General features: G+C 42.8%; 1 protein-coding gene across 1 annotated transcript in view; it reads right to left on the bottom strand.

The window, feature by feature from the left end:
• LOC141937449 (neuronal acetylcholine receptor subunit alpha-7-like) overlaps window positions 1-26,187 on the bottom strand; it is a 54,853-nt gene that overhangs the window by 6,535 nt on the left and 22,131 nt on the right. Inside the window, exons 5-8 of the mRNA XM_074855092.1 lie at window positions 13,940-14,107; window positions 11,729-11,914; window positions 11,186-11,242; window positions 10,376-10,457 (exon numbers count right to left, since the gene is read on the bottom strand). Of these exons, the coding sequence (XP_074711193.1) occupies window positions 10,376-10,457; window positions 11,186-11,242; window positions 11,729-11,914; window positions 13,940-14,107 (493 nt within the window). The remainder of the gene's footprint in view (window positions 1-10,375; window positions 10,458-11,185; window positions 11,243-11,728; window positions 11,915-13,939; window positions 14,108-26,187) is intronic.

Raw genomic sequence — 26,187 nt, 5'->3', positions numbered from 1 at the left:
CAAATTACTTCACAGTGTTAGGCAGTGTTAGGAAGAGCAATCCCAGACCTGAGTGCATTTGAAAGAGCAGGGGCCTGGTTGCTGTATGTCAGTAGCTCTGAGGCACAGCTGAGAAGTGACTACCCCATCTGGAGGGTGTCTCATTTGCAGTCTCTGCCCTAGACAGCTGCCACAGGCCAGGAAAGGGACCTTGACTTACACAGCGACATTCCCCAAGGGATCTGCAGTGGTCACTGCTAGATGTTCTTCATGTGTTTTCAAACCCGCATGCTGCTTTCTTCAGCAGTTATGTGTGAATGGAAAAGCTGTTTTGGATGCTCGGTTGACCTCTTTCAAGTATGAGGTCTATGAGCTTCTACAATTGATTTTCTTCCCTTTCTTAGCCAAAGGAGGTATGATGTAACACATACTACCTGGACAACTGTTTTAACATCTGGAAGTTATCAGCCTCTGTCTCAGCACCGTCAGAAGATGATCAGGTGCTGTTGTCATAGCAAATATGGATCTGATACAACCACAGATAGCTAGAAAATATTTTTTATAAATCAGCAACAACATCTATTTGTTCTTGCAGGCATCCTCTGAAATTACCTATACCAAAAGGATGGCAATGACTTGCAGTTCATAACTTGAGGGGTTTCCAGTACCATTTTTGGACCTTCCGTGCCATTATCTGCTGGTCACATTATCTGAGAAGCACTTTAGGATTATTTTAGTGATGTTTTGAAAGATCTGCTGCTTGAGTAGAACTGGATTGACTTTAAGGACTGATTAGGAGCAGGGTAAATAAAACAGAAACCCTAAGAGGAGCAAGATGATTCCAGATGGATGCTTTGCCTTGTTGATTTTATCACCGAACACTGACCAAGAAAGCAGTATATATTATCCATCTTCTTCATTGTGACCAGATACAGTCTTGCGGTTCCTGTGAAATAGTGGGGGAAGAAGGAATGTGTCATGCTCAGGTATTCACAATGATCAAGTTGGATACCTCCCACCGGTGTTCCTGTTTGTATTCCTTCTTTGCAGGAAACATCAGGTTTTGCATGTGAAATGATGGACTGGTGATGAATGAAATGGTGGCTGCTCTAAGTCCGGTCATTTCAGTTAGCCAGTGCTGAGTGCTTCGTGCTTCTGATGAACTCTCAGAAAATGGGAGAAATGTCCCAGAGCATGCTCAAAATTAAGTATCCAATGCTCCTCCTTGTGCAAATATTCCAGGTTAATGAACTGAAGCCTGTGGAGGATGCAGGAAACCTCAGACACCAGCAGAGGGGCCTCCAACCACCCTTCTTTTCTCCTATGGCAAGGACCAGGACTGGTGCTGGGTAGGCGCTGTTGCAGTCTACAGCAAGTGATGGCAGTTTCTCAGAGACCAAGGAAACGAAAATGTAGACACATTCCCTTGCTGGCTGATTTACTATTGTACGTAGACAGCAAAGAAACACAGGAGAGGACATAGGCAGGAAAGTAATTTCCACCATTGTTGAGATTTACTGTTGCTGTGCCACCTTGTGCAATCCATTAGTGGATTAGTGTCACTCTCAGTGACAGTAGAAAGCAAAGAGCATCATCCCAGTCCAACTGGTCCCTCATAAACATGAAATGTCTTTAAAGAGTGAGAGACTTCAGGATTGGACACTGTGTCTACCTTTTGATTATGGTGCTTATAGAGGGTGCAGGGGCAGTGTTTTTGCAGTGTTTTCAATCTCTTCTCCTCCCATGTCCTTTTGAAGAATAAAACTGGGTGTTTGAAAAGTAAAACTGTTCACTTTTTTTTAATAAAGAAAGTGTCCAAGACTCATGGCTTTAGGAAAAGCACCACTGATCACAGAGCATGAAACTGTAAGGACTGCTGTGAATGACAATTTCTGGTTCACAGAACAGGCTCATCAGGATCATGGCACCAGCAAGATACCAAGCAGTGCCATGAAAGGGAGGGGGAAAAAGCACTCCACAAAATCAAAAAGAGACAAAATAAAGTGAAGAGGCAGCAGCTGAAAACATACAGGCAGATGACAGAAAGTGTTACGGGAAATTAATCTCATTTTCTTTCTCTAGTCAGAACTGTTAATGCCTTATAACTTAAAACAATCTATAACTCCTGCAGGTGGCAAAGCACCCCATTGCTTCCTTGTCTTAGTAACTTGCAGCCTTGTTTGCTGTATGACTAACTGCAAGAAATCACCCCAAGGGTCTGCTGCAAATGTACTTATTCATAGTACAAAACCTTCATTCTTACTGAAATAATGTAGGCATGATAAAGAATGGCAAGGAGAGGACACAGCTGAAAATAAGTTGTGATAGTAGAGCCCTAAGCCGCAAGTAAGTGTTGTGGTTTTTAAAGAAGCAAGCAGAGGAGCTCAGCAAAAGACGACAGAGAGAAATGCATTTTTGTTATCTGGAGGTGAAGATAATTTTTATTATGTGGTATTTGATACGTCCAGCCAAGGTGTCAAGCATCATGTGGATGTTAATCATAGGAAGTGACAGTTCCTCATATTCATGAACCCTGTGCTCCCCTTTCAAACATTCTCTGCACACGCCAGCTTTCAGGCGTTCCACACTTTCTGCTATAAACCTCCTTTTAGAGCAAAATACAAATTCTTGATTCAAAACCAGTGGTGTTATTTTGGAGGGACATGGAAGGAAATAATGATTTGCAGTTCTTTGGAGTTATTTGGGCATAGAAAAAAAAACAGAAATTATTAATCACTTCTGTGCAAGGGGATGCCTTGAATTACCAAATGTAAAAATCATCTGAGTGGCCTGAGAGGTCTGAATATTTCATTTTAAGATTTGGCTTTTGGGCAGAAGCATGTCTTATCTGCTTTGACAAAGTACTTTGAAAGTACTACGTTCTCAGAGAGCTGGCTGGGTTGGAGGGAGAGCAGCCAACTCAGAGCTTATCGCAGCTTTGGTCTCAAGCTGAAAGGATTCTGCTGTGGGTGCTCCTAGCTGTTTGTCTGTGTGACCGTATTTTCTGTGCCATCTGGGGCCTGAACTCAAAGACTGCAGTAACTCTGGATCAATACAAGAGTAAAGAGCTGTGTGGAGTTTTCAAAGTAAGCATTTTAGGGTCTGTCTCTGCATGGTGTCACCCTGTTCTCACAGCAGTGGGACTGCAGCACAGTAAACCAGAGGTGAGTGTATGGTGGATATGGGTGGGTGATGGAGGGACCCCACAGCCTGTGTCTCACTGCAGAGTGGAACAAGAGGTGAACTTGTTGCTTAGTAGGGCTGGGTTCTTAACGGTGTTTTCTTAAAAACAAAACATCTGGTCCTGGAAGCAGCCAGGATCACAGAGAGAGAGCAGTGCCATATGGCTCCGAATATTTTCCCCTCCGGAAGTGATATTGCAGATGGGGAGAAAAAAGAGTCAGGAAGTTGTGCTGGTTATGCTCATAACTGTGTTGCTCTCAATTTTCCAGAGCAATGGCTTTTGGCCATGTCTACCTTTAACATGGGCTGTGGATTGATCTGTCTTTCTGAAAAACTGGCTGGTTTTGGTAGTAACTAAACATTACATTAGGAGCTGAATTTTTTTATGTGTATGAGCTTGTACTGAGGTATGGATTTATGAAGACATTCCTACAGCAGTGCAAGATGAATGAGATTCTGGTCACTGCTTTATTAGATACTGCTGGATGTGGGTAAGCATGACCACCTACTGTGTAATCTTAAGGAAGCTCTAGTCAAAGGATAGTCATGAATGGGAAGAGTTACAGTTAGGAATCTGTCTTAATTTAGGGGAGCTTGTTCCTTAGTGACTTCTTAATGCATGATTTCCTAGCCTTAATTACAAGGTTGCTTTCAAATGGAAAACACAGTTTAATGAAACAGGTCAGTGTTATGGAGACTGTAAACAGGAAGGCACAGTGCTCTTTAAAAAGAGGAATTCAGATTTATGTTTATTCCATAAGGAAGGAACTCATCCTTTCTTCAGCGATGGTCATAAAACCATTACAAAACCAGACCTGGTTATCCAGTGCTATTTACATGGATCACACTGTCTTTATAGAAATAAAAAAAGCTCTTTCAATTGAAATCCAAATGCCTCAAACATACTTCTCAGATGAATTACCCAAGACTTTAATTTCAATGGGCAGGACCTGAGCTTGTACAAAAACTCTAATTGAAATAACAGTATTTGTTTAATTTCGATTTGGTCACTGAACCAGGAAATCAACACAGTGGGACATGGATATCCCTTCTTACATAATGCACTAGACTGGGTGCAATGGTGTTATGTGGTAGGGGAAGGAAGGTGCATGAAATCCCCATGAAATTACTGGCATTTGTAGTGTGAGACAAATCTGTGCACAATTGCATAGGTTTTTAAAAGTAGAAAGAACAATTGTTGTCATATACCTGAGCTGTATCACACAGGTTTTATGATTATACCCAGTGATTAGTGCACTCAGACCAGTAATTTCAGGTGTGTAACACATCCAGATTTCTCTACATTTCCGTATATCCTTTCCTCAAATAATGAACTCCAGCTGTCTATTTACATAGACTCTTGATGAAAGTATTTTTAAAGAGAGAAATTAAAAGTAAGTCAAATCACGAGTGCAGGCAGACACACTTCTTGTGAGGCATGATTAAGTTTTACTAGCAAGGGTAAGTTTAGGACACAGCTGCTGCTGTATAGTCATGGTCTGAAAGTCTTTTAGGAGCTTTTAGGAGATTTTAAGTGCCAGGAGGGACTTCCAGGACCCTGTAGTGAAACAAGCCTTGTTCATATATAGACTTGTGTTGGATTCTGGCCAAACTGTGGTGTTTGTAGATGCTATGGGACTTTAATGCTTTTGATCCAAATGGCTGAGCTGGTTTCTGTTGAAGTGGGTGGTTAACGTTTTAAACAAAAACAGAGGCATTGTGCTCTGGTTTCCAGACTTCTCCTTTCACTGGCATCACAGATGAGTTTGCAGAAGGGCAGGATTCAACTTCTGAAAGATTGCGGTGCCTTGCTTTGCACATTGCTGAAAACTGGGCTTTGGAAATACGTTGTTCCCCCAAAAAGGGAGGCTCTCCTGGAGAAGGATAGGAGCAGACATGCTGCTGGGCAAGGAGTAGTTAGTTGCTGATGTGAATGCAAGTCCCATGATAGCTGAGTGGAAGCAGGGGCAAATGTAGTGACCCAGCCTGTCCAACTGGAACATTTCTTGACATGGAAAAGGGCTGCCTCACTGTGGAAAGGAAAGCTCTACCCATCACCCTGCAGTATAGAGAAGCAGCAAGATCCTGGTGCTCAAATGTGTTAAGCAGTCTGCTGCTGATTTCTAGGCCAAGCTTTATCACTTGCTCTTTACAGAAAAGAAGTTGGCTTGTTTTTAACATGTATTAACACAGCAGTCAGTAGGCTACATAGAAATGGGAGTCCCATTGTGTGGAGAAGTTGCACATGTGGAATAAGAGAGTGTCTGCTCTGGACATCTTTATGAACAGACAGAGAATGCAGAGGACATACCAAGGAAGGTGGAAGTCACTTTGCAGAGAGGTAGAAAAAAGCATGTGTCTTGCCCACCTGCTTCCTTGTTATTATTTAGGCTGAGAGGTGCTTCATTTGTTGTAAATGTAAATCAAGGTCAAGGGAGAGTAGCCTCAACTAAGAAGAATCAGGATATGATTTCCGTATTTCTTTGCAAATATACTAGACCTCAGAAGCTAGATCTTTTCTTGATGTCATATTGGACCAGCTTTCCTTTGCTCCCTCAACAAAGACACGCCAAACAGCAGCTGTGAGAATTCCTCATGTTACTACAGTTCACTAGTTAAAGCTGAGGTCAGAAGGCAGAGAAATGTAAAAGGTATAGCATGTTAGGCTCTATTGTTTTTGTACTAGCAAATGCTAGGAGTGTTCTTTCAGGTCTAGGTAGGTGTGGATGCATTTTTGTTTTCAAAAATCCCAACCCTAAGAATATAATGCAGATTTTTAAAGTGCATGAGGTCATGTTTTCACAGCATCTGTGCTCCCACATACACGAAGACCAGTGACAGTGGCTTTTCTACAGACCAGCAATGGGTCTTTTGACTTCAAAATGAGATTACTTGCATCCTTCTCAAACCACATGCTTTACAAGGTTTGTTTATTCCTGTAACCTGGTGCCAACTGTGCTGATTCTCCAAAACTTGAACAAGTTGTCCAAGTGTCCTCTTTTTCCTCACGCTCATTCCTGAGGATTTTCAACTGGACCAGAGATCACACTGAAGAGCTGTAATCATGACCTGGTATATCTAGTGCAGCAGCTAAAATATCCCATTTGGGATCACCTGTAAAATCATGAAAAGATTATGTTGTGATACCTTGTTAGAGTAAGGATAAAGTTTTCACAGGTCAAGATCATGTAAAACAACACAGCTGAGCTTTGAGCACTTGCTAATCAAGGGCTTTTTGGGTGCAGAAGCTAAATGGGTGAGCAGTCTTTCCCTGCCTATTTGGAGTGGAGCAAGGAGTTAGGAGCAGGGCTTTAAACTAGGAATACTGTGAAAGGGACATTACAGTCCAAATTTAAATGGAGAAACAGTGGACAAGAGTGGAAAGAAAATGGTGCTGGGTGGTCAAAGCAAGAAAGACCTCAGGAATGGTGAAACAAGGTGGAGGTGCTCACCTCCAGGGTGAGCAAATTCATGAAGTCTGGTAAATATGCAGGAGCATCTGGAACTCTGTATGTGGTCATGAAACAATAATGTTGCTGGGACAACTGAGATGTGGAGGGACAACTCGCTACCGGAATGCTCTGATGCATAGGTACAAGCTCTTCGGGGGAAACAGGCACAGAAGACAACATGGGTTGCCCTCTATGTGAAGGAGCCACTTGGATGTTAAGAGCTCCTCTGTGGGATGGATGAGAGCTGCTGGAGATCTTGTGAGTCAGATTCAGTGAAGAAGCCAACAAGAGTGATGCTGTGGTAGAAGTACATTATAGACCATCCAAACACAGTGGATATGGGAATGGGACCTTCTTAAAGGAACACAGGGAAGCCTTTGTATCACAGATCCTTGTTGTGACAGGGCACTTGGACCTCCCTGACATATGCTGAAAAGGCAACACAGTGTAATGCAAGCAGTCAAGAGGATTTCTGACGGATGTCAGCGATAACTTCTTAATAAAAGTACAGGACAGGCCAACCAGAGGTTGTGCACTGTTGGCTCTGCTCTTCACTAGCAAGGAAGAACTGGCTGGGAATATGATAATCAATGGCAGCCTAGGCTGTAGTTATTATGAAATAGTGGAGTTCAAGACCATGAAGGGAGTGAGGAATGAGAACAGCAGAGTATAGACCTTGGATTTCAGGGGAACAGACTTCCAATTTTTTGGGAATCTAGTAGCTGGGATCCTACTGGAGGAACCTCTGAAAGATAAAGCAGCACAAGAAAACTCTGAGGGCTTATAGTAATCCCTTCTATTACTAAGAGAAATAAGCAAACACATAGGGAGATAAGTGTGGCTAAGCTGGGAACTCATGGTGGAGCCCCAGTGCAGAAGAGGAGGGGATGTGGGAAGCAGAGACAGGCTGCAAAAGGAAAATTTGAAAGCATTGCCTGGTCATTAGAGTTGGTGTTGGGAATGTTAAAGCTCAGGAGTTGAGACTGCCAGGGGAATCAAGGTAACAGAAGAGTTTCTACCACTACACAATCAGTAAAAAGCTGAACAAGGAAAACATGGGCTTGCTGCTGAATGGAGAGGATGATTTGGTGACAGTGGACAGAGATAAGGCCAAGACAGTGTGTACGTTGCCTCAGTTTTCACCATCAAGGTCTCCTACGTCTCTGTGCTTATAGACATGGTTCAAGGACAATGAAAACAACCTGCAGTGGATGAGGGGATTGATTGTGAGATCTGAAGCTGCCCAATTCTGTGGTACCAGCTAGGTTTCACCAAGAGTCCTAAGTGTATTGTTGCAAGGCCACAGAGGTGGGGTAAGAACCCTGACAACTGGAGAAAGATAGACATTGCACCTATCTTTGAGGAACTCCAAAAGGACAATCCAGAGAACTACAGCCCTGTCATTTTGATTTTGGTCCCTGGGTAAACTGGGGAGCAAGTCCTTGGGGAACATCTCTGGCCACTTGAGGGAGAAGGTGGGGACTGGGAACAGCCAGCCTGCTTTTATTAGGGATAAATCGTGTCTGACAAACATGATTGCCTTCTATAATAAAATTACAGTATTTTCAGATGAGGAGAACATCAACTTTAGCAAGGCTTTTGACACAGTCTTCCAATTCCTGAGGTCCTTTCCAACCTGAACTATCTTGTGATCCTAGGAAACAAGAGATTCCATTGCACGGGAATGGTCTAGTTTCAGAGCATGCAGCCTGAGTGCACCCCAGAGCATCAAGGTTCAGTTTGTTTTTGGGCTGTAACAGGGAAGTATCAGATGACAGTAGCCCCAGGATTGCCTTAGACATCCCTCGTCTGGATGTCTGAAGTCAGTCTCCAGGGTGTTACAGAGCATCCATGTGCAAAGATTATTCTTTTAGAGAGCTTCACAGTATAAAATTTGTTTAATGAACAGATGAAAGAAACAGATTGTGTTTGACCTACATGATAACTTCAAGAGGTGCATTTCTAATACATTCGATATGCTCTAATTATTTAGGCATTCAAAAAAACCTTGCAACAATACATACTGTCAACAAGGCATACTTGTGAGAAAAGACTCCCTTATCATCTCCTTGAATTTGTGATTCAAAAAGAGGGAAAAGATGTGAGAGGTCCTAAAAGTTGAGTCAATATTCACTTGGAGAAGGGGGACTTGATGCAACAGGGTTCCCCAACACCACTGCCCTTCACCCTCTCCTGATATGTGATGTTCACATAGCTATTCTGTGATAAGTAGAAATTAATCTGTTATTACAGCATGAAAATCTGTAATAATACATAACTATTTGTAACTTTTCTTGGTACAAATCTTACCTTCTATGATAGGGGAGTGTATCAGTAGAAACTGGTCTGGTTAAAGCTAGTGGACTGGGCATAAGTAAGTGCATTCTTTTACTAATTCCAAATGGCTTTTTTTATGTATTATACAAAGCAAAATTATGTGAAGACTGGTCCAAGATGTCTTGTGTCTCCTTCCTACACACAAAGTTTCTCTTAAAATTGTATCTGCCTCTGTGGAGTCCTAGGTATATGTTCAGAGAGGGGTTTTGTTAGTTTTTTGGAAGCTCCTGTGTGACTCAGAGGCAAGAGTCCTGCTGACTTTCAATAAGATGCCCAAATTATCTGGAGGCTTTCAGAAACTCTTGCCTATGGGCATTGTTGCCCTTATTGTTGCACAGTCACCCTCCTTCCCCAGAGTTAGGTCTGAGGTTTTAATTGTTGAAGTGAGATAAAGAAGTTGTCTAGGTAAATGGTCTTTTGTCCTATTCATGATATAACTTGTGTGAGGCTTTAATTATACAATGGTGGGGTGTACTTTCCATCACCACCTAGATATATTGTTGAATATTTTGTTTATTTCTACTGTCTGGAATGTGTACTTTAGTAATGATTTGTAAGCAAAGATAGGCCTTAGCTCAGGAGATGATAATTAAACAGATTCTGAGTTTTCCTGTGGTGTTCATACTTCTTTATTTTCTAAACCAGAACAGATTTATTTTCTCTACCCTGCTATGACATCAGAGAATAACATTTTCTCCAGTTCATAGTTGAGAAACTGAGGCTCCATGAGATCAAGGTAAAGGGATGGTCCTATGAAAACAGAGGATTTAACAATGCCTGTCTGGCTCATGTTCCCAAGATTATAATGTCTCATAGTTTTCAGCAAGTTAAAAATACTCTAGTGATACATTTGAATTTTTGACTGCAGTGTCCTGAATTGCTCTTGGAGTAGAGAGAAAAGAGAAGGAGAAGGGAGCAGGTGGGGAAGAGATGTATAACAGCAGGGAGGGTGTGTAATGCAGAAGAAGAAAGATTAATTTTCTCTAGACCACAGCACTGAGATCTTCAAAAGCTTTCTGTGCACACAGCTTCATCCAAAGTGCTGTTGAAGGGACTTTATAGACAGTCGCAATGAATCCAGAGCCAGGGCTGAGTAGTGTTCTGAGTAATACTGAGTAGTATTCCAGTACCACTTGTGCCTGTACTGGTGGTGTTGACTTTGTTCTTTGCCTACCCAAATCTCCACATTCTGTGTTTTCTCAATCCTTGCAGTTACCAGTTTATCTGATATTTCCAGAGCCTTTTTGAATCCCTCATGTAGGCTCTTTTCATACATGAAAACAGTAAAGCCCAGGCAGAGATTTACTTCTGACATTGCTGAAATGCAAAACTATAGTAACAAAAAGAGTCAGTCCTCAAATAGGCTTTGAAGAGCTCTTGAGAAGCATCATACATTGTGCACAGAGCAGAGAAAGTCAACTTACCTGTAGTGGGACTGAGAAGTTGCAGGCATGATGTCAGCCACAGGCAGCATGAATACAGTCAGGGAAAGCAGGACAGGGATACCTGCAGGGAGTGAACATGGAGGGGAAGAACATGAGGAACATGAACTCTGCAGCTGCTCTTCTGATGTCTTTGCTGTTAAATATAACCCTGTCCTGATCTATGGCTAAGCCAAACTCATGACTTTATGTCTGTCAGATGAGAACTTCCACAAAGTGAGAGCATTTCGGGATGCACCTTTATCTGCTGTATTTTCACTTTTCTCACTTACACCCAAACCCTTGCTCCTTTTAAAGTAATGGAGAAATCTTTCCTGCAGAGTGAAATGAAGCTTACAGAATCAGAAAACTGCAATGCTTTTCCAAAACATAACACAAACAAAGCCCAGATGGTTATTAAGTGCTAGGAGAGACTTGCACAGACATAAGCCTAGTTTCTCGTTATTGCATATTATATAACACCCTCCAAAGAGCTGGAGTCTGTTTTAAAAGAAGCTCTTTGTTCTCTCTGCAAAGACTGTTGCTAAACCTAACTGCCCTGGTACTGAGAAATCATAATATCACTGCATGCACATTGTCTCCCATTTTTGTGTCAACATCAGATAACTCTTTTCTTGTCTCCATCCTATCTTCCACAGACAGCAATTGAGTCCCTCCTAGCCTGCATTTTACTTGTTGTAAGACAGGCTGCTCAGATCCCTGATTGTTCTACTAACACTGAAGGCACTTCACATGATTTAAAAGCTCTCTGTCCTGATTGGAATTGTGCATAATTAATTCTTAAGGTCTCACCTGGGCCAGTCTTATGTATTTCCAGCTCTCCCCTGTTTTCTCTTGGAAGCACCCCTCCTGTGTTTATCAAAACACACAATAGTAAATCTCATTTAGCCCCTCCTAGGGTGTCACTGCTTTTCATTCATGGGGGACTCATGGCTTGATGGTTTGGGAGCTGAACCTGGAAGGTGAAAATCCAATGCCCAGCAGCTGCTGCTTACAACTCTTCACTCTGTGTCTTGGTATGTCCTATCTGAAAAACAGAGTTAATCAGCTATGAAACGCATTGAGACGTACAAAAGAACAGAACAGGGATGGCAGAGTGCTGCCTGTGCCAATAACAAGTTCTGCCTCATCCAATGGTAAAATCCTAAAGATTTTAGAAGTGTTTAGCACAGGATGTGTGAATGCCATACAGAAAGCTGTTACCATGGTTTCTGCAACCAAACAAGTGCTTCTATTACTCCTCCAGGGAAATCTTTATTCATCAAGCACCATGAGGTATTTATTTTCCATTTTATGGGAAATGCTTATGAAATAAATGGATTCTTTAGCACTTACCTAAAGAAATCTTCTCCCCTGAATCAGCTGGCAAAAGGAAATCAAGCAGTGCCAAGCCAGATATGATAAGGCAGGGAATGAGTAGGTTCAAGACATAGTAGAGGGTGTGTTGACACATGGTGATGGTGTACATCACATCTGGATATGGTTCTTTACAGCATTCATAGTACATCTCATTCCTCTTTCCTGGGACACATACAGAGAGGGAGATCAGAGCAGTGGGGAGAGGTGCAGGACCCACAGTTATCCTCTTGGAATGGGCCAAGAACTGATGGTTTATGAGCCAATGTGTGGCACCTCTGCCACACATTGTGTGTTGAAGAGTGCTTCAAAGTGTCCTGTGGCAATTTATAAGGGAGAAAAGACACCACCAAATCAGTTACCACGCAAAAGTAATTTTCTAACAGTTGTGGCCAGTGATACACACATGGATGAATAGATTAAAGGGGACAAAGGACAGCATGCCTCAGTTCAATGTTGTTTGAAAGCTGAAATACATCACTACAAGGTTAAATCAACCAAGGCAACTCTTAATGTTTCATTGTCTTCAGCAATGTCTGAGGCAACATTGCAAGATGTCTGCTCTTCCTAGTCTACCTTCTGCGTTTTGTAGGGTTTATTTTCATGCCTTGTGAGTCATTAGAACCTGGCTTAGCCAAGAAAGCTCATCTGGGTCATATCAAAACTGTGCTGAGCATCCAAACCTCAACAAGGAACAATTTGCAGTGCCAAAGATTAACTCAGTAAAATGTGCATTCTGCCTTCTTACATCCAGGGAATGGTGACAAACAGCTGATGTCATGCTCAGTAGCCCATGCAGCAGATTTTCTGTGTGACAGATGCCACCAGTTCTTATTTTTCTGTATTCTCTCACACACATTTGCTTTGTTTTGTCAGGAAAACCAAACAGGATATGGCTTAATTTTCAAAAGGGATGTCAAGTTAAGCTTAAAGTCTGTCATATCTGAAGGTTAAGAGACATAGTTGTCCAATATAGCTGTACTGCAGGGTTGGCCATGGTGACCCAGCTGCAGTAGACTGTCTGAGATGCTGCACATCAGGGACTGCAGCAGCAAAGGAAAAGTCGGGGAGCTGGAAGAACTCATCACCTTGTATCTTTCATGACATCATTTCTCACCTCTTTTTTGTTTCTGTGAGCATGACAGAAGATGTGACAATGTGTATGTTTTGTACAGGAGCATGGCAAAGTCTCCATAAAGGATATGGCCATGGCTTGCCTGAGGTGTTAATACTTTTGCTGTATGAGCTAGATAAGGGTCTGTTCTGTCTACCCCTGGTCACGGTTAAAGGACTGTCTCTTAATCAGATATGCAAAGTTACTGGACAGAAATAACCACTATAAAGGTGCACTGTAAAGTCAGGAGTGCTCTGAAATGGATGGACTTTAGGAGGATTTCCTTACAGAGTCCTTCAGCTTCTCATGAAACTGAATACTGATTATGTCTCTTATTGTATTATTTCTCAGATGCCCTGAATGGTAAAACTACTGCATGCAGTTGGTCATTGAGAGTTATTTCCTTGTCTACATATCCAGACTAGAAAATGAAAAGTTCCTTTTGCAAGCTCTCCTTAGGGTGGTCTATATTCTATCAATTTCCCTAACATTGCTTCTGACATACAGCTACATAAATAAGTTCAAAATAACTCACTAGGAGCTTACTCCGAATAACTAGTTCTGGGCATGGACTCCTCTTTTAAAAATACAGGTATCTTCCAAAGCACAGAAGGGAAGAGAGTCATACTGAACTGCAGTTATTTTCAGTTATTATGAATGGGTAGACACTTTGATGGTTTTCTGGGTGAGAGAGATTATCTCTGTAAAAGCTCATTCCAGTTTTGCTGAAATAGTGGTTTTTTATTATACCAATCAATTTTTGGCTGATATGTTAGAGTAGATGTGACAGTAGTGTTCCATGCACCTACATGAGACACATCCAAGTTTCATACGGAGAAACTGCTCAGATGCAGTTGCAGGCAATTGCTTCAGAACACAGTGTTTTCAGATACAGTTCAATGAATGCAGCTGAAAGATTGTCTCTGATCTGTGATTTTTTCCTTTTTTTTCCTGCCTCTTACATAGAAACTTTTAATACCCGTATTTCATGACCCAATGGGATTGATAATTTCTAAAAATTTGGGGTTTGCCTTTGAGAATTACAGTACTGAAAATTATTAGGCCAGCTGATTTACCCATTAAATCCCGTTCTCCATTTGAGATGTAGTTGGAAATATCAGCCTCGAGCATTTGTAGGTCAATCAACCAGCCACTGTGAGTCCAGGAGCCAAACTTCAAATCACACTTCTGTACACTAAAGGGGAACCAGCAGACATCAATGTAACGTGTGCTTTTCAAAATGCCTGTGGATAGAAATCAGTCAGAATCAAGCATGAACAGGGTGCAGTTCATCTCTACTCTTATCTGCCCAATTGACTGAGCAATTTTCTTCTCCAAAAGCCTGTGTGATGTAGTCATGGGGTAACCAAACAAGTAGCACATGTGGAAGATGCTGTCATGAGTGGAATAATCTCCCTTTCTGGGGCACCAGTGAAGATCCCCTTCTATTTTTCACTGGATCTTTGAGGTAGGTTGCCCAGAACACTCTGGTCACTGAGGAGCAGCTCAGCCTGTCTCTTAGTGCTGGCTGGCCCCAGTAGATCACAGGCAGTGCTGAAGGGCCTGACAGGAATGTAGAGTACATAGGCATCCATGCACTGTGGCTGGAAGAACTGTGACAAACCTTTTGAAAGGTGTTCCTTGTCAGGCCCTGCGTTAGACCCACAGTCCCTTGAAAATACATTGTTATGCTAAAACTTGCTTGGTGCAGGCCTTTGTCTTCTGTATGTTAACCTGGGCCTTGAGTTTTACTTTGGATGTGTCCAGTCCACTATCATTTTTTCATGTGACATTTTAAGCAGTTTACTTAATTAAATTAAATTAGTTAAATTAATAATACTTGTATATTAATTCAAACTAATTATTCCTCTTTTTTTTGTTATTCAGATGAGAGAAGAAAAAAAAAATAATGGATGCTCCAAACTTTCTTCTTGGGGCCACAGGTGTCTCTGGAGGCCTTCCCCAGCAATCTAGCAGCATGGAGGGCTAAGGGAGTGAGGAAGATGATCTGCACAGCCTGTGTCACTGGCAGCTGGTGGCAAAGGACAGAAGTCACCCCTGCACACTCTCCCCCCTGTGGGCCTGCAGCTTTGCAGCCTTCACCTTATCTCACCAGCTCACTGCGTGCTGGCCATTTAGAGGCACTGTGTGAAGGAGAGGGAGCTCCTCCTTAACTGGAAAATTATCTCCCATGCTGCACTTATCCTACTTGTTTGCTGTAATTGTTTCTGTATGCTCCCTAAAACACCAACTAATGTGAACCCCAGCTCTGAGTCACCTAAGTGAGTGGAGTTTGGTGTTTTGCAGTAAGTTTTGAGCCACACGTTTTGAAGATAAAATCCCCAAAACAGAGATCCTTGATTACTGTCCTTGCCTGCTGCTGCAAAGGCTGAGCACCTTGTGGCAAAACCATGTGTGCAAGACCATGTACCTGCACAAACACTGCTGCTCTGGGGTGGCTGGGTTCCCTTCATTTGTCCCTTTACATTTGGGAAGGTCTGACTCCCATTGTCATGGCCATTTTTGGATGGGCTACATGGAGGGTTTTCTTCCTGTTTCTCCTGAATCTTGGCTCTGTTCCTTTCCTTAACAGAAGACAACTGTCCCCTTCTTATCCTTTTTCTCTCCTCCTCTACCTATCTGTTTTCTCTAATGGAGAGCAGCAGTGAGTACAGCCTGCTCTCAGAATCATGGGAAATAAAACATTCATGAAGCATTGGAAACACCATCTTTACCACTCATCCATGTTTTTCAATGTCTTTATTAATCTAGCTGCTTCTGTGAGCCCTTGTTGCCAGTCAGTAGGCTGATTATCAACTTTCTTTCTAAAATTTTGCAAAGTATTTTGACAGCAGTTAAATCTCTGTAACAAAGGAATTCCTGTACTTTACACAACAGATTTCTGTTACTACTTTTTCTCTCTTTACTCTTTCCTTGGGTTCTTAAGTAACCAGTTCTCCACCATGGAGTTCATAGCTCACCAAGAGATAAGCAGGACACCAGATCTGCCCATATAGTCACCCTCTGCATCACCTCCTTACCTGGAGGGGAGGAGAAGGCTCTGCTCTGGTACATGCCAATTTTATTCCTGTCTCTTGTTGCTCCCTGGAGAGCAACCTTACTGGGTCTGTCCCAGTGAAACCACAGTGATGCTTTAAGGGGTCTCAGGGGTAGTGATCAACAGAGAACCAGCCACTAGGGAAGACCCACTTGTTCCCTGGTGGGCCCTGTGGACACACTTGGCGCCAGTCTGCCAGCAGCTATGACACAAAGTTTGGACATTTCTTGTCCACCACAGTGAGTGACTGTGGGGATAGCCTGTGTGTTTGCTGGTAGGTCCTGATTGCTGGGCCCTACAGGCACTGAATCAGCAATACAGAGAGAAAGCAGGCTGAGACTCAAGTTTGGCTGTCTGAGACCAGTCTCAGTTTGTCTTTTCACCTAGAGTTGTAGCCTCAGCCTGACAGGGAGAACTTCACTGCAGAGGAAGTGCTGCTCTCAGGGTCTCCTGTGGTCACATGCCTCTCTACTCTCAAGAAAGACCTAATTGGATTGCACATGAAACATGATGTGAGGGTGCACACCACCATTCTCTAGATGACACCTCAGTTGGTCCTCTGAATGTCCTAAGCAAACTGCTCAGGAAAGTGGTTTATTGATTTGTGAAGTGGAAATGTACCACTAATAACAGGCCTAAATGATTTCAGTGGGTCTGTCCCATAATTACACAACTTTCAAGATCTTCACAGACTGCTTCTAAACACCTTGGTTTCATTCATGAAGGAAAACGGCTTGTACTTATTTGACTTAAAGCAAACAAATGTTCTATGTGCCCTACCTGGTGGAATATATTGGCAAGATCCAGAGTAATTCACCAGCACATTTGTGTGAAATGTCACACTGAATCTTTAATCTGCACTATAACATAGTATAAACAAAACAAAACAAAGAAAAAGCAAGCTGACATTTGAGTTAAAATGGAGTAACTGTCAACATAAAAATAATCTTCTGGATTAATTTAATTCACAGAATATCTGGATTAAGGTCCTATGCCTGGATGAAGAGTTCGCCCTCGATCAGTATCTTGGCTTCTCATAGACACTGTTGGCCTGCATCCAGGCATGCTGGTTGCATGCTGCAATGTTCTCAAAGAAGTGAGAGGCAGAGCTGTTCAATGTCTCAGAGCAAAGGCAGAAGTGAAAGGAACAAAATTGTCACAGCAGCTGTATCCAAAAATGGGACAGTTGGAACAATGAGGCTTTTCTGGGGCTGCTGTCAGAATCAGGCAGCTCACAGTGTAAATCAAGGTATGTGTTACCCAGATATTTGTTGTAACAGTAGTGGTGGCCTGAGGTAACAATTCTGCAGTGTCTTAGGATTCAGAGGGGCCAAGGGTTTGCTTCAGGCAATGGAGGAAGGCACTGGGGGGAAGTTGTTTTAGATTTGGGGCTTGTAGGAGGATATTTGCTGAGACTCTAAGAGCAGAAACCAGGTGAAAGGGACTAAGAAAAGATCATTTCTTTAGGATTCCAGCAATTCTGAGAAAAATAAGGGAGCAATGAGCCAGGCAAGGACAAGAATTCTTCAAAGTAGCAGGCCTGGTGGGTTGCTCCAGGGAGTCTCTTGGGAAGATATTAACTACAGAGGGTTCCCCTGGCTGATGCTGTAGAGCCTTGCCTGTCATGGCTATGTGCAGGTCTGTGTTGAATGACTACACCATCTAACACACCCTGTCTCACAACCAGATGGAAAATTCAGACCCTCCATTCCTTTTGTGACCTGATCTTTATTTATCTCTGAGTCCTCAGTCCTCAGTATTGTGCCCAGCACAAAACAAAGGGACAAAATTGAAAAGACTAAGTGCAGAATGAGTGATAACTATCAAAAGACATAAAAGGCAGTAAGAAAGTTTTTTATAAATGCAAGGAATCAAGGAAAAGACAAAGGACTAGACAGATCCATTACTTGCTGTTGAAGAAAAGGAAAGGAAACAACAGGATGCAGAGAGCTGCAGCATCCTGCACCCTCTGTGCTTCACTCTTCACAAACTGTGGCTCACCACAATTAATTCTCACATGGTGGTAGGAGTCCAGGGAAGAATAGGGGAGGAACAGGTTAAAGAAGTGTAACTAAAAATTATTCCTGTTAGCAGGGCTGATGAAATTTACTCTTGAGAACTGAAGAGCCTGGCCGAAATACCCTCTGAAGCATTAACAATTATCTGTGAGAGCTCCTGGAGAACAGGGAAGGGTTTGGTGAATTAGGGAAGATCAAAGATGATTCTGATATTTTTTAAGAGGTGAAATTACAGACACATCAGCCTAACTTCAAAGATAACGAGCTAAAAAGAGCTGGCACAGATTTGTCAAGGGCTGACTCCATCAAATCGATCTAATTTTCTTACTGAGTATGAGGAGGCAGGTGATATATCTGAACTTCAGAAAGCCTTTGTCACATCATGTTACTTAAAAACAAACCACAGTAATATGGACGAGGCTATATGCCTCCTTTTTAGAGACTGAAGAGGAATAAGGAGTCTGTGAGGAGTAAAACTGAAATAAAGAACACTTGAACAATCCAGGTCACTCCAATACTCCTTCGGATATCTCATAGTGAGGGCTTGGAATGGAAAATGGATCCTGGTGAGCTGGGGAAACCAAAAGAATGAAATTCAGTCTGGATGATTAGAAAAGTATTACCCTTAAAACTGTCAGAGAAAGACAGATCAGTGAAAATCTAGTAAGAAAGCAAGGCTGAAGTACAACATCTTGAGTTTGTGATAGATCAAAAAATAAGTCCAAAACTAAGATGTTAGTCAGAGCAAAACCAAAATCCCTTCCTCCTGGAAAGCATTAAGGAAACATCTGTCTAGAGAGCTTCTACTCTATTCAACACTGCAGAAGTGCTGGCTAGAGAGCTGAATTCAGCTCTGGAGGAAGAAAAACAGATTAGAGAGTGTTCAGAGGGGAAGAAGAATGATGGAGAGGTTTATAAAATATGAGTGATGAGGAAAGTGAGAAGAAAACTCATTTGTTTAATTCAGGCAGGAACACTATGGCAGAGACATGGTAATAATTTTCCATAAGTGCCATGGTAATAACAAGGAGAATATGAATTGTTTCCTCTCTGAATTCACTGGGAAAAGGTAAAGAAGACATCTGCAGAACTACAGAAAGGAAGACTTAGACTGACTACTAGAAAAATCTTAGAGCTGGCGCTTGTTTGCTTTTATTGTTAATGTTTCAAGAGTAAGAGACAAATCCCCAGATGGCAAAAGCCCCAGAATATCAATGAAGCATGACTGCTTTCCAGAACCTAATGTTCTAGTTCTAGGCTCCCACCAGCTGTTGCGCATCTTGCTTACCTGTTATACAGAAGAATGTCTGGTACTCAAATCTGGTCAGCTGGAAATCGCAAGTTCTGCACCCCTGGGTATTCATACTGGTCCCAAGTCAAGTAAACATCAACCCACTGTTGTTGGCAAATACATACACCAGATTATATGATCTGGTAAAAGTCTTCTAAATTGTCTGGAATATTATGGGAACAGCATGGATTTTGCCCATAGCGATAGCAGTAGTATGGTACATGAGTTTAATGCTCAACTTTTAATTATTAAGAAATGTTGGCACATATACAGAGGAATCCACAGTGTGATGACTGAATGCTGTGAATGGTGTTTTAATTTAGTGTCTAACCTCTCCACCTTGTGGCCTGAAGCCAGGCATCCCAAACTTTTTCTAGTGGGCTGGCAGAAACACTGGCACTAGGCACGTCCATGAGACATGCTGGTTCTGAGCTGAAGTGGTTTGAATGACTTGGGTATCATCAGTGGCATATCTGAGAGTCCCTCTTTAGTGGAAATAATTTAATCTGTTACAAAGATTGGGTGATTCTTTTAATAAACACCTTGCTATGAGAGATAGGTAAGTGAACTTTATATCCCAAGCGGTTGTTTCTGATTCACTCTCCTTCACCTTAACATAAACACTTAATTCAAGAAAGGTGCAGGCACAGCTTTTGTGCTGAACATTATGACTTACAGCAAAGCTCTGTGGGAGGGCTGCAAGGGAAACAGTTATCTGTGCTATAATTGAAGAACACCTCTGCAAGGGCCAGGATACCCACAGGCTCTGTCCTAACAGTCCTGTAGTCCTATAGGTTGGTCTGGGTTAGTTTTTGCAATAGAAAACAACTCATTTCTACTGCAAATCCCAGCAGGTAGCTGAGGAAGAAACAGCCTGTTCAGTGTCATCCATTAACATGAGATAGTGTTTGGCTGCTAAAGTCAAATCAGAATTAGTTCAATAATTCAAGTCTCCCACGGATTTTTCCTTCCAGAGCTGCATCTTTACTGTGCAAGCCATTAAGGAAATTGATTTACGCACCATAAGAAAAGACTATATCTCACCATACGCAGCCAGCAGCAGACCTGACGGGAAACTCCCTCCCCCAAAGCCTTCAGTTTTGTTTATCCTGCATGACCCAGCTGGAGCAGGTTGCAGAAGAGGGAGGAGGAATGTTTATGGATGAGGTTTGTAAAGTGTGAGGGAAGGCAGTGTTACCACTGACGTGTCTGGGCACTGCCAGTAGCAATGCAGCATGGGGCTTCTTGCAGTCCCTGGCCACTCCACCACACAGCCCAAGCAGTCTCCACGTGGTTCAAGCGTGGCTGCATCACTTCTGTGTTTGTGGGCAAGTGCTGGGTATCTTTGTGCCCTGCTCCTCACAGAGGCAGCCCTGGCTCCCCATTTCAGACAGAGGTGGGGATTTTCCCAGAAACTATGAGTGCATGGTACTTGGGTTTTACTGGATGTCTGGCTCCTTCATAACAAATCCCTGCCACTGGCCTAGGAGAGGGCCTTGAGCCCCTTGAAGAATCTCTCCTTCAGCTATGGTGGGACCCTAATTTTGGGCTCTTTGTTACTAGAGCCTTACATCCACTGGCTGAACAATGCAGTTGGTTTCACTCTCCAAACATCAACAGGTCTGCCCAAAGGATTAATGTAGTCTCCTACATTTCATTTTCAATGCTAAAAGGAGCAATAGAGAAATTTCAAGGACTCAGAATGTCTCCTTGTTACACATTACAAATTAAAAGACAGCAATCTTGCTTTTCAGCTAAGAAATCACATTCAGTAGTTTGCTATTTGAAACGGGCTTTTTCTTTATTGACACAGGTTACTCACCATCTGCACCCACCCATCTGTGATCAACACTTGATTCTTCTCATCCTCTGAACAGAAGGGGGAAGGAAACGGAAGAGTAAAAGGGATGGGACTCAAAGTACAGTTTGATTACAGGTGGAAGAGTTTCTGTTTCTTTTAGAAAACTCATACTCAGTGAAAATAAACACAAACTTTACAGAGTAGATTGTGAGCTCAGTGCGAAACCACTGAACGGCATTATATGGTCCAGAAAAGAATAGCTCTTCTCTATCTTTTAAACCTACAGACCTGCATTCATCATAACTGATCAACAACAGAAATGAAAATAAAGGATAATCACTCTTACTTTGCAGGGGACAATCAGACCACTTACCAAAAGAACAAGTTTTTCCTTCTAGCTACTTGGTCAAAACAACATGATTTCCAGCACCACACAACATACAGTAGTTGGAGAGATTTTATGTTGCATTTTGCTGCCACTGCAAAACAAGTGAAGCAGTCCTGGAAGCGCTGTTCCTCTGAAGTGTTGGCATTATGTGGCTTAGCTCAGGCTGAAAGGGAAGGAAGGGCTGGCCTTGGGCAAAAGCTAGCACATGGCAAAAGAACACAAATGCTGCCGGAGAGGGAGCTCAAGCAGCGCCTGCACAGATCAGGAGTCTGTATGTTCAGATGCCTGCATGCAGAGCCCACTGGAAAGCAGCTCTGACTCAGAAACAAAGAAACCCCTCACTCTATTGGTCTCCAAGTGCTTTGGGGAACCACAGGGTGCGCAGCTTGCTGCACTTAGCCATCAGGTGCAGGACCCTGTGGTGTTACTGGCACAGTGGGGATAGAGAAGCAGGGCTGCAGAGTTACTGTGGTGCAGATACCCAGACCCACACCCCTGCCTGGCACAGCTCCAAATACCACCACAAGCATGCCCTGCACTTCCCAGGAGCTGAGGCTGGGGTATTCAGTGGGGCTGTCTCACTGTATGCCCAGCTGTCTCCACGTCATGGGAAGGTGACCCTTGCCTCTCCAGACAGCACTCCAGTTTTGACAGGTGCATCCTGAAACTTGGTTTTGATGTTATAGCTGTGAGCAGGCCTGACCAATGCAGCCACTCTCTGAGAAAACCATGTTCTTGGCCAAGAGGCATTTTTTGGATGGTTTGCACCTGGTTTTCCATCCTTTCTTCAACTCTCCCCTCCGTAATGTGATCCTATTACGTTGTGATCTCTTGTATCTGAAATTGTTAACATAACCTTAGCTGATATATTCTCAGCCTGCCGAGCTGACATTGATGACCACATGTTTGTGTGTAGCATCGTTTTTCTTACAAAATTACACAGATTCAGAAGCAGTGGAACCTTTGGGATGTCCTGGCAAATAGCCACAGCAGCTGTTGGTACCACAAAGACTTGGCTTGTCTAATGACACTGCCATCTCTGCTACAACTGCTTTGGAGAAGGAACTGAGGTGGGTGACAAGTCAGACTTGTATTTTCATAGACCTTTTTTTTTAAATTGTAATCTTCAAATACTTAATGTTTCATAGTCCAGAGAGATTTCTGCTTTTTTCCCTTCTAATGTTTGTGCTAATGCATTGTGACACTACATTTTTGTGTGGTAAATGAAGTGTTTGCTGGTGATGGGGCAGCCTGAATCTCTCAAGAGTAGTAGTAGAATATGCTTTACCACTGCCTACCCCTCAGTCACAGAAATCTAAAGCAGTGGCACTGTTTCATCTTTTAAACTAGGCTGGAAGCTGGACATCAATATTTAAGGTTGCAAGGTCAGTATCCCAAAAGCAATGCTAGACTTACTTGCCTATGTATGTTACAGGAAAGTACAAATAACTGGCAAAGGGCATGATGCTTTCTAGATAAAGGATCTTTGATCAGGAAAGCCTCTTATGTCCCACTGCCTCAGACAGTGTGTCCCTTGTTTCTGAATTACCTTTGAAGCAGTAGGAAAACATACAATCTCATTAAAATTTGATGGAAGATCTGTGTATGATGTTTATCTCAAGTTTAGCAAGACTTTTGACACCATCTCTGAGAACACTGTCATAGATACTTGTCTGTGCCTTACAGGCTAGATAAGTGAACAGTGAGGTGGATTGAAAAGTGGCTGAACTGTGAGGCTCAGAGGGTTGTAATCAGCAGCAAAAAATGCAGCTGAAGGCCAGCCAGTGGTGGAGTACTCCAGGGTTGAATACTGGGGCCAATGCTGTTTAACATTGTTATGAATGATGAGGAAGAGTGCACCCTCAGCAAGTTTTCAGATGGTACAAAACTGGGAGGAGTGGCTGACAAAGCACATGGTTTTGCTGCCATTCAGAGGGACCTTGAAAAACTGGAGAAATGTCTGACAGGAACCTGATTAAGTTCAGTGAAAGGAAGTGCAAAGTCCTACACCTGAGGAGGAGTAACCCCAAGCACCAGAATAGGCTGGGGAGCAGATTGGCAGAAAAGCCTTGGAGGTCCTTACAGATGTGAAGTTGACCATAAACCAGCAATGCATTCTTGCAGTAAAGGACACCAGCATCCTGAGCTGCATCAGGCAGAGCCTCACCAGTAGGTCAAAAGAGGTGATTCTTCCTTTCTACTCAGCACTGGTGAGACACACCTGGAGCGCTGGGTCCAGTTCTGGGCTCCTCAGTACAAAGGAGACATGAAGTTACTATATCAAGGACTAGATTGTCTCTCAAGCTTTACTCTGAATAATCTGAAATGGTTCCCTAAACTGCTTCTGAAGTTTGCAGGCAAGTGAGATGCACAAGGCAACCAGTCCCCTGGTGGGTTTGTGAAGAGCTCAATGGACAACAGAAGTATTCATGAACTACATTCAACTCTTAAATACCTCTCTAAACTTCCTCCCATGCTTCTGCATGTGCAAAGAAGCCTACAACAAGCCCTCTGATTGATCAACATGACCTATAAATGGCTATGAATGTCTTGGGCATACATGCTGTCGTTTAATTTCATCTTTCTTTCTCTGATGGAATTGCTGAGAATTACACAGCAAGGTAACCTGCCTAGAAGCTATTTCTCTATTGCAGAATGCTACCACGTCCTTTAACAGGATAAACAAGAAAATGTGGGTCCTCCAAATGCATTGCTGTGAGATGAGGAAACTCCCCAGGTAGGGTGGTACTGTGTGACATCCTCTGTGCTGGATCAGGGAGTCCTATGATGTGAAGGAAGAACATATAGCAAGAAAACAGAAGATAGCACCTTCCCTATGGGGTTATTTTTGAAACGTATCTGAAAAGCTGGCCATCTCCTTTGTTCCCCTACAACATGCTTGCCTTGAATTATTTCAGCACAAATAAAGCAAATCACCTTGCTGTTAGCTTTCAGTCTGAGCTCTGCCTTTCCTTCCACACGCATGGTCTGCCTGTGAGATTTCACACTCTTTATTAAATGCAGGTGTGTTGCAATGTCCCAGACAGGTTAGGCCAAGAGACTAGGACTAAAACATGGGATAACTGTATATTTTTTTAAAAATTGCAAAAACCTCCTCAAAGCAAGCCTAGAAGCAAGTCCATGTGCAAGTCTAGAAACTGCGTCCATGTATTTGGACAAAGTGTGGACTCATAGCTGGAGGGAGAGACGCACCTCTGATGAAGTTTGCACGGATGGTGTCTCACACTGACTGTGAGCCTTCATGGTATCTATAAAGGAGTGGGACACTGCAATTAAATTAGATCAAGCTGGTACTGGCTGATGTCAGCTCCAAGTCAGCAGCTGTGTATGACCATGCTCAAGCTTAGATTGAACTCCTCATGTCCTGTTGCCAGTGGTGGCAAGGAGAGCTGCCTCAATTGGCCTGCGTGTTTTATGATGACCTAAGGCGTGCTGATCTTGGTGTAACTCTGGTGTCTGTTTTGGCTGCAAAGCTAGAAATAAAATAAATTTCCCAAACCTCTGGATAGGAAAAAAAAAAGGAAAGAGAAAAAGAAAGAGATAATTGAATAAATAAATAGCATAAAAATAAAAATAACATGAAAGAGAAGGAGAAAAAGAGAGAGAAAGAGAAAAAGAACAAGAATGCAAAAGAGAAAGAGAAGAAGAGAGAAGGAGAAGGAGAAGGAGAAGGAGAAGGAGAAGGAGAAGGAGAAGGAGAAGGAGAAGGAGAAGGAGAAGGAGAAGGAGAAGGAGAAGGAGAAGGAGAAGGAGAAGGAAAAAATAAGAGAGAAAGAAAGGGAAAGAGAAAGGGAAAGAGAAAGAGAAAGAGAAAGGGAAAGAGAAAGAGAAAGAGAAAGAGAAAGAGAAAGAGAAAGAGAAAGAGAAAGAGAAAGAGAAAGAGAAAGAGAAAGAGAAAGAGAAAGAGAAAGAGAAAGAGAAAGAGAAAGAGACCTGACTAAAACTAGCAAAGTCCTTCCTCCTTCTTTGTGTGCTGCGTGTGGTTTCACTGGTTGCACTGATTTGTTTGTTTACAATTTTGCTTTGTCTGCTGAGGATACACAAGGCTCTAGGCATATGGCTGCAGGCTGACAACAAACCTCTTCCACCTTCTCTGTTCAGGTGGGATACTCTGGGCATGGATTGCCTCTTCCATGCTTGAGCGTCATCCTGTCCTCCCCACTCTGTCACCATAATACTCCTTGTTTCTTCTGTGGGTTTGGGTTCAGATCCAGAGAAGTGTTTGTTGGGGCTGGAGGCTGTTCAGCATTGTCTGGGAGCAATGGCTGTCAAAATTGCAGTTAGCTCTGGCCAGACTCTCTGTATGCCATCCCCAGGAAGGCCAGATGCTCCCTTCTTTTCTAGGAGCTGTGCTGTCATGTCTAGTCTCAGCTGGTCAATCCTCCTGTTCTGCTTTGCATGTAGAGCTCCCTGAGCTACAAGGCAAGAGCCCAGCCCTTGTGAGTTCCCCAGGTTTGCTCCAAAAGTGGTCAGCTCCTTGGCTGAGCATCCCTGGTGTGGGCCACATTCTAGCTTGCTGTGCATGGTAAAGAATAAATAATGAAATATTAACAAAAGGGTAAGTGGAAGGACATGGATTTCCATGAGGTTTTCAGCCATGGTACCTGTACTTATTGACCATTCCACCTCTGGCTCATAGTGTTCCCTGGATTTATTTTCACCATCTTTGAACTTTTTCTCAGGCCAGCTGCTAGCTGAATGTTTTCTAGCTGATGCTTATTTCTTTTGGCAGAGGCCTGAGCCTTAC

The sequence above is a fragment of the Strix uralensis genome, chromosome Z, assembly GCF_047716275.1.
Source record: "Strix uralensis isolate ZFMK-TIS-50842 chromosome Z, bStrUra1, whole genome shotgun sequence".
NCBI lineage: Eukaryota > Metazoa > Chordata > Aves > Strigiformes > Strigidae > Strix > Strix uralensis.
The sequence above is the reverse complement of the archived record's forward strand: the minus strand, read 5'-3'. Positions and strand labels throughout refer to the sequence as shown.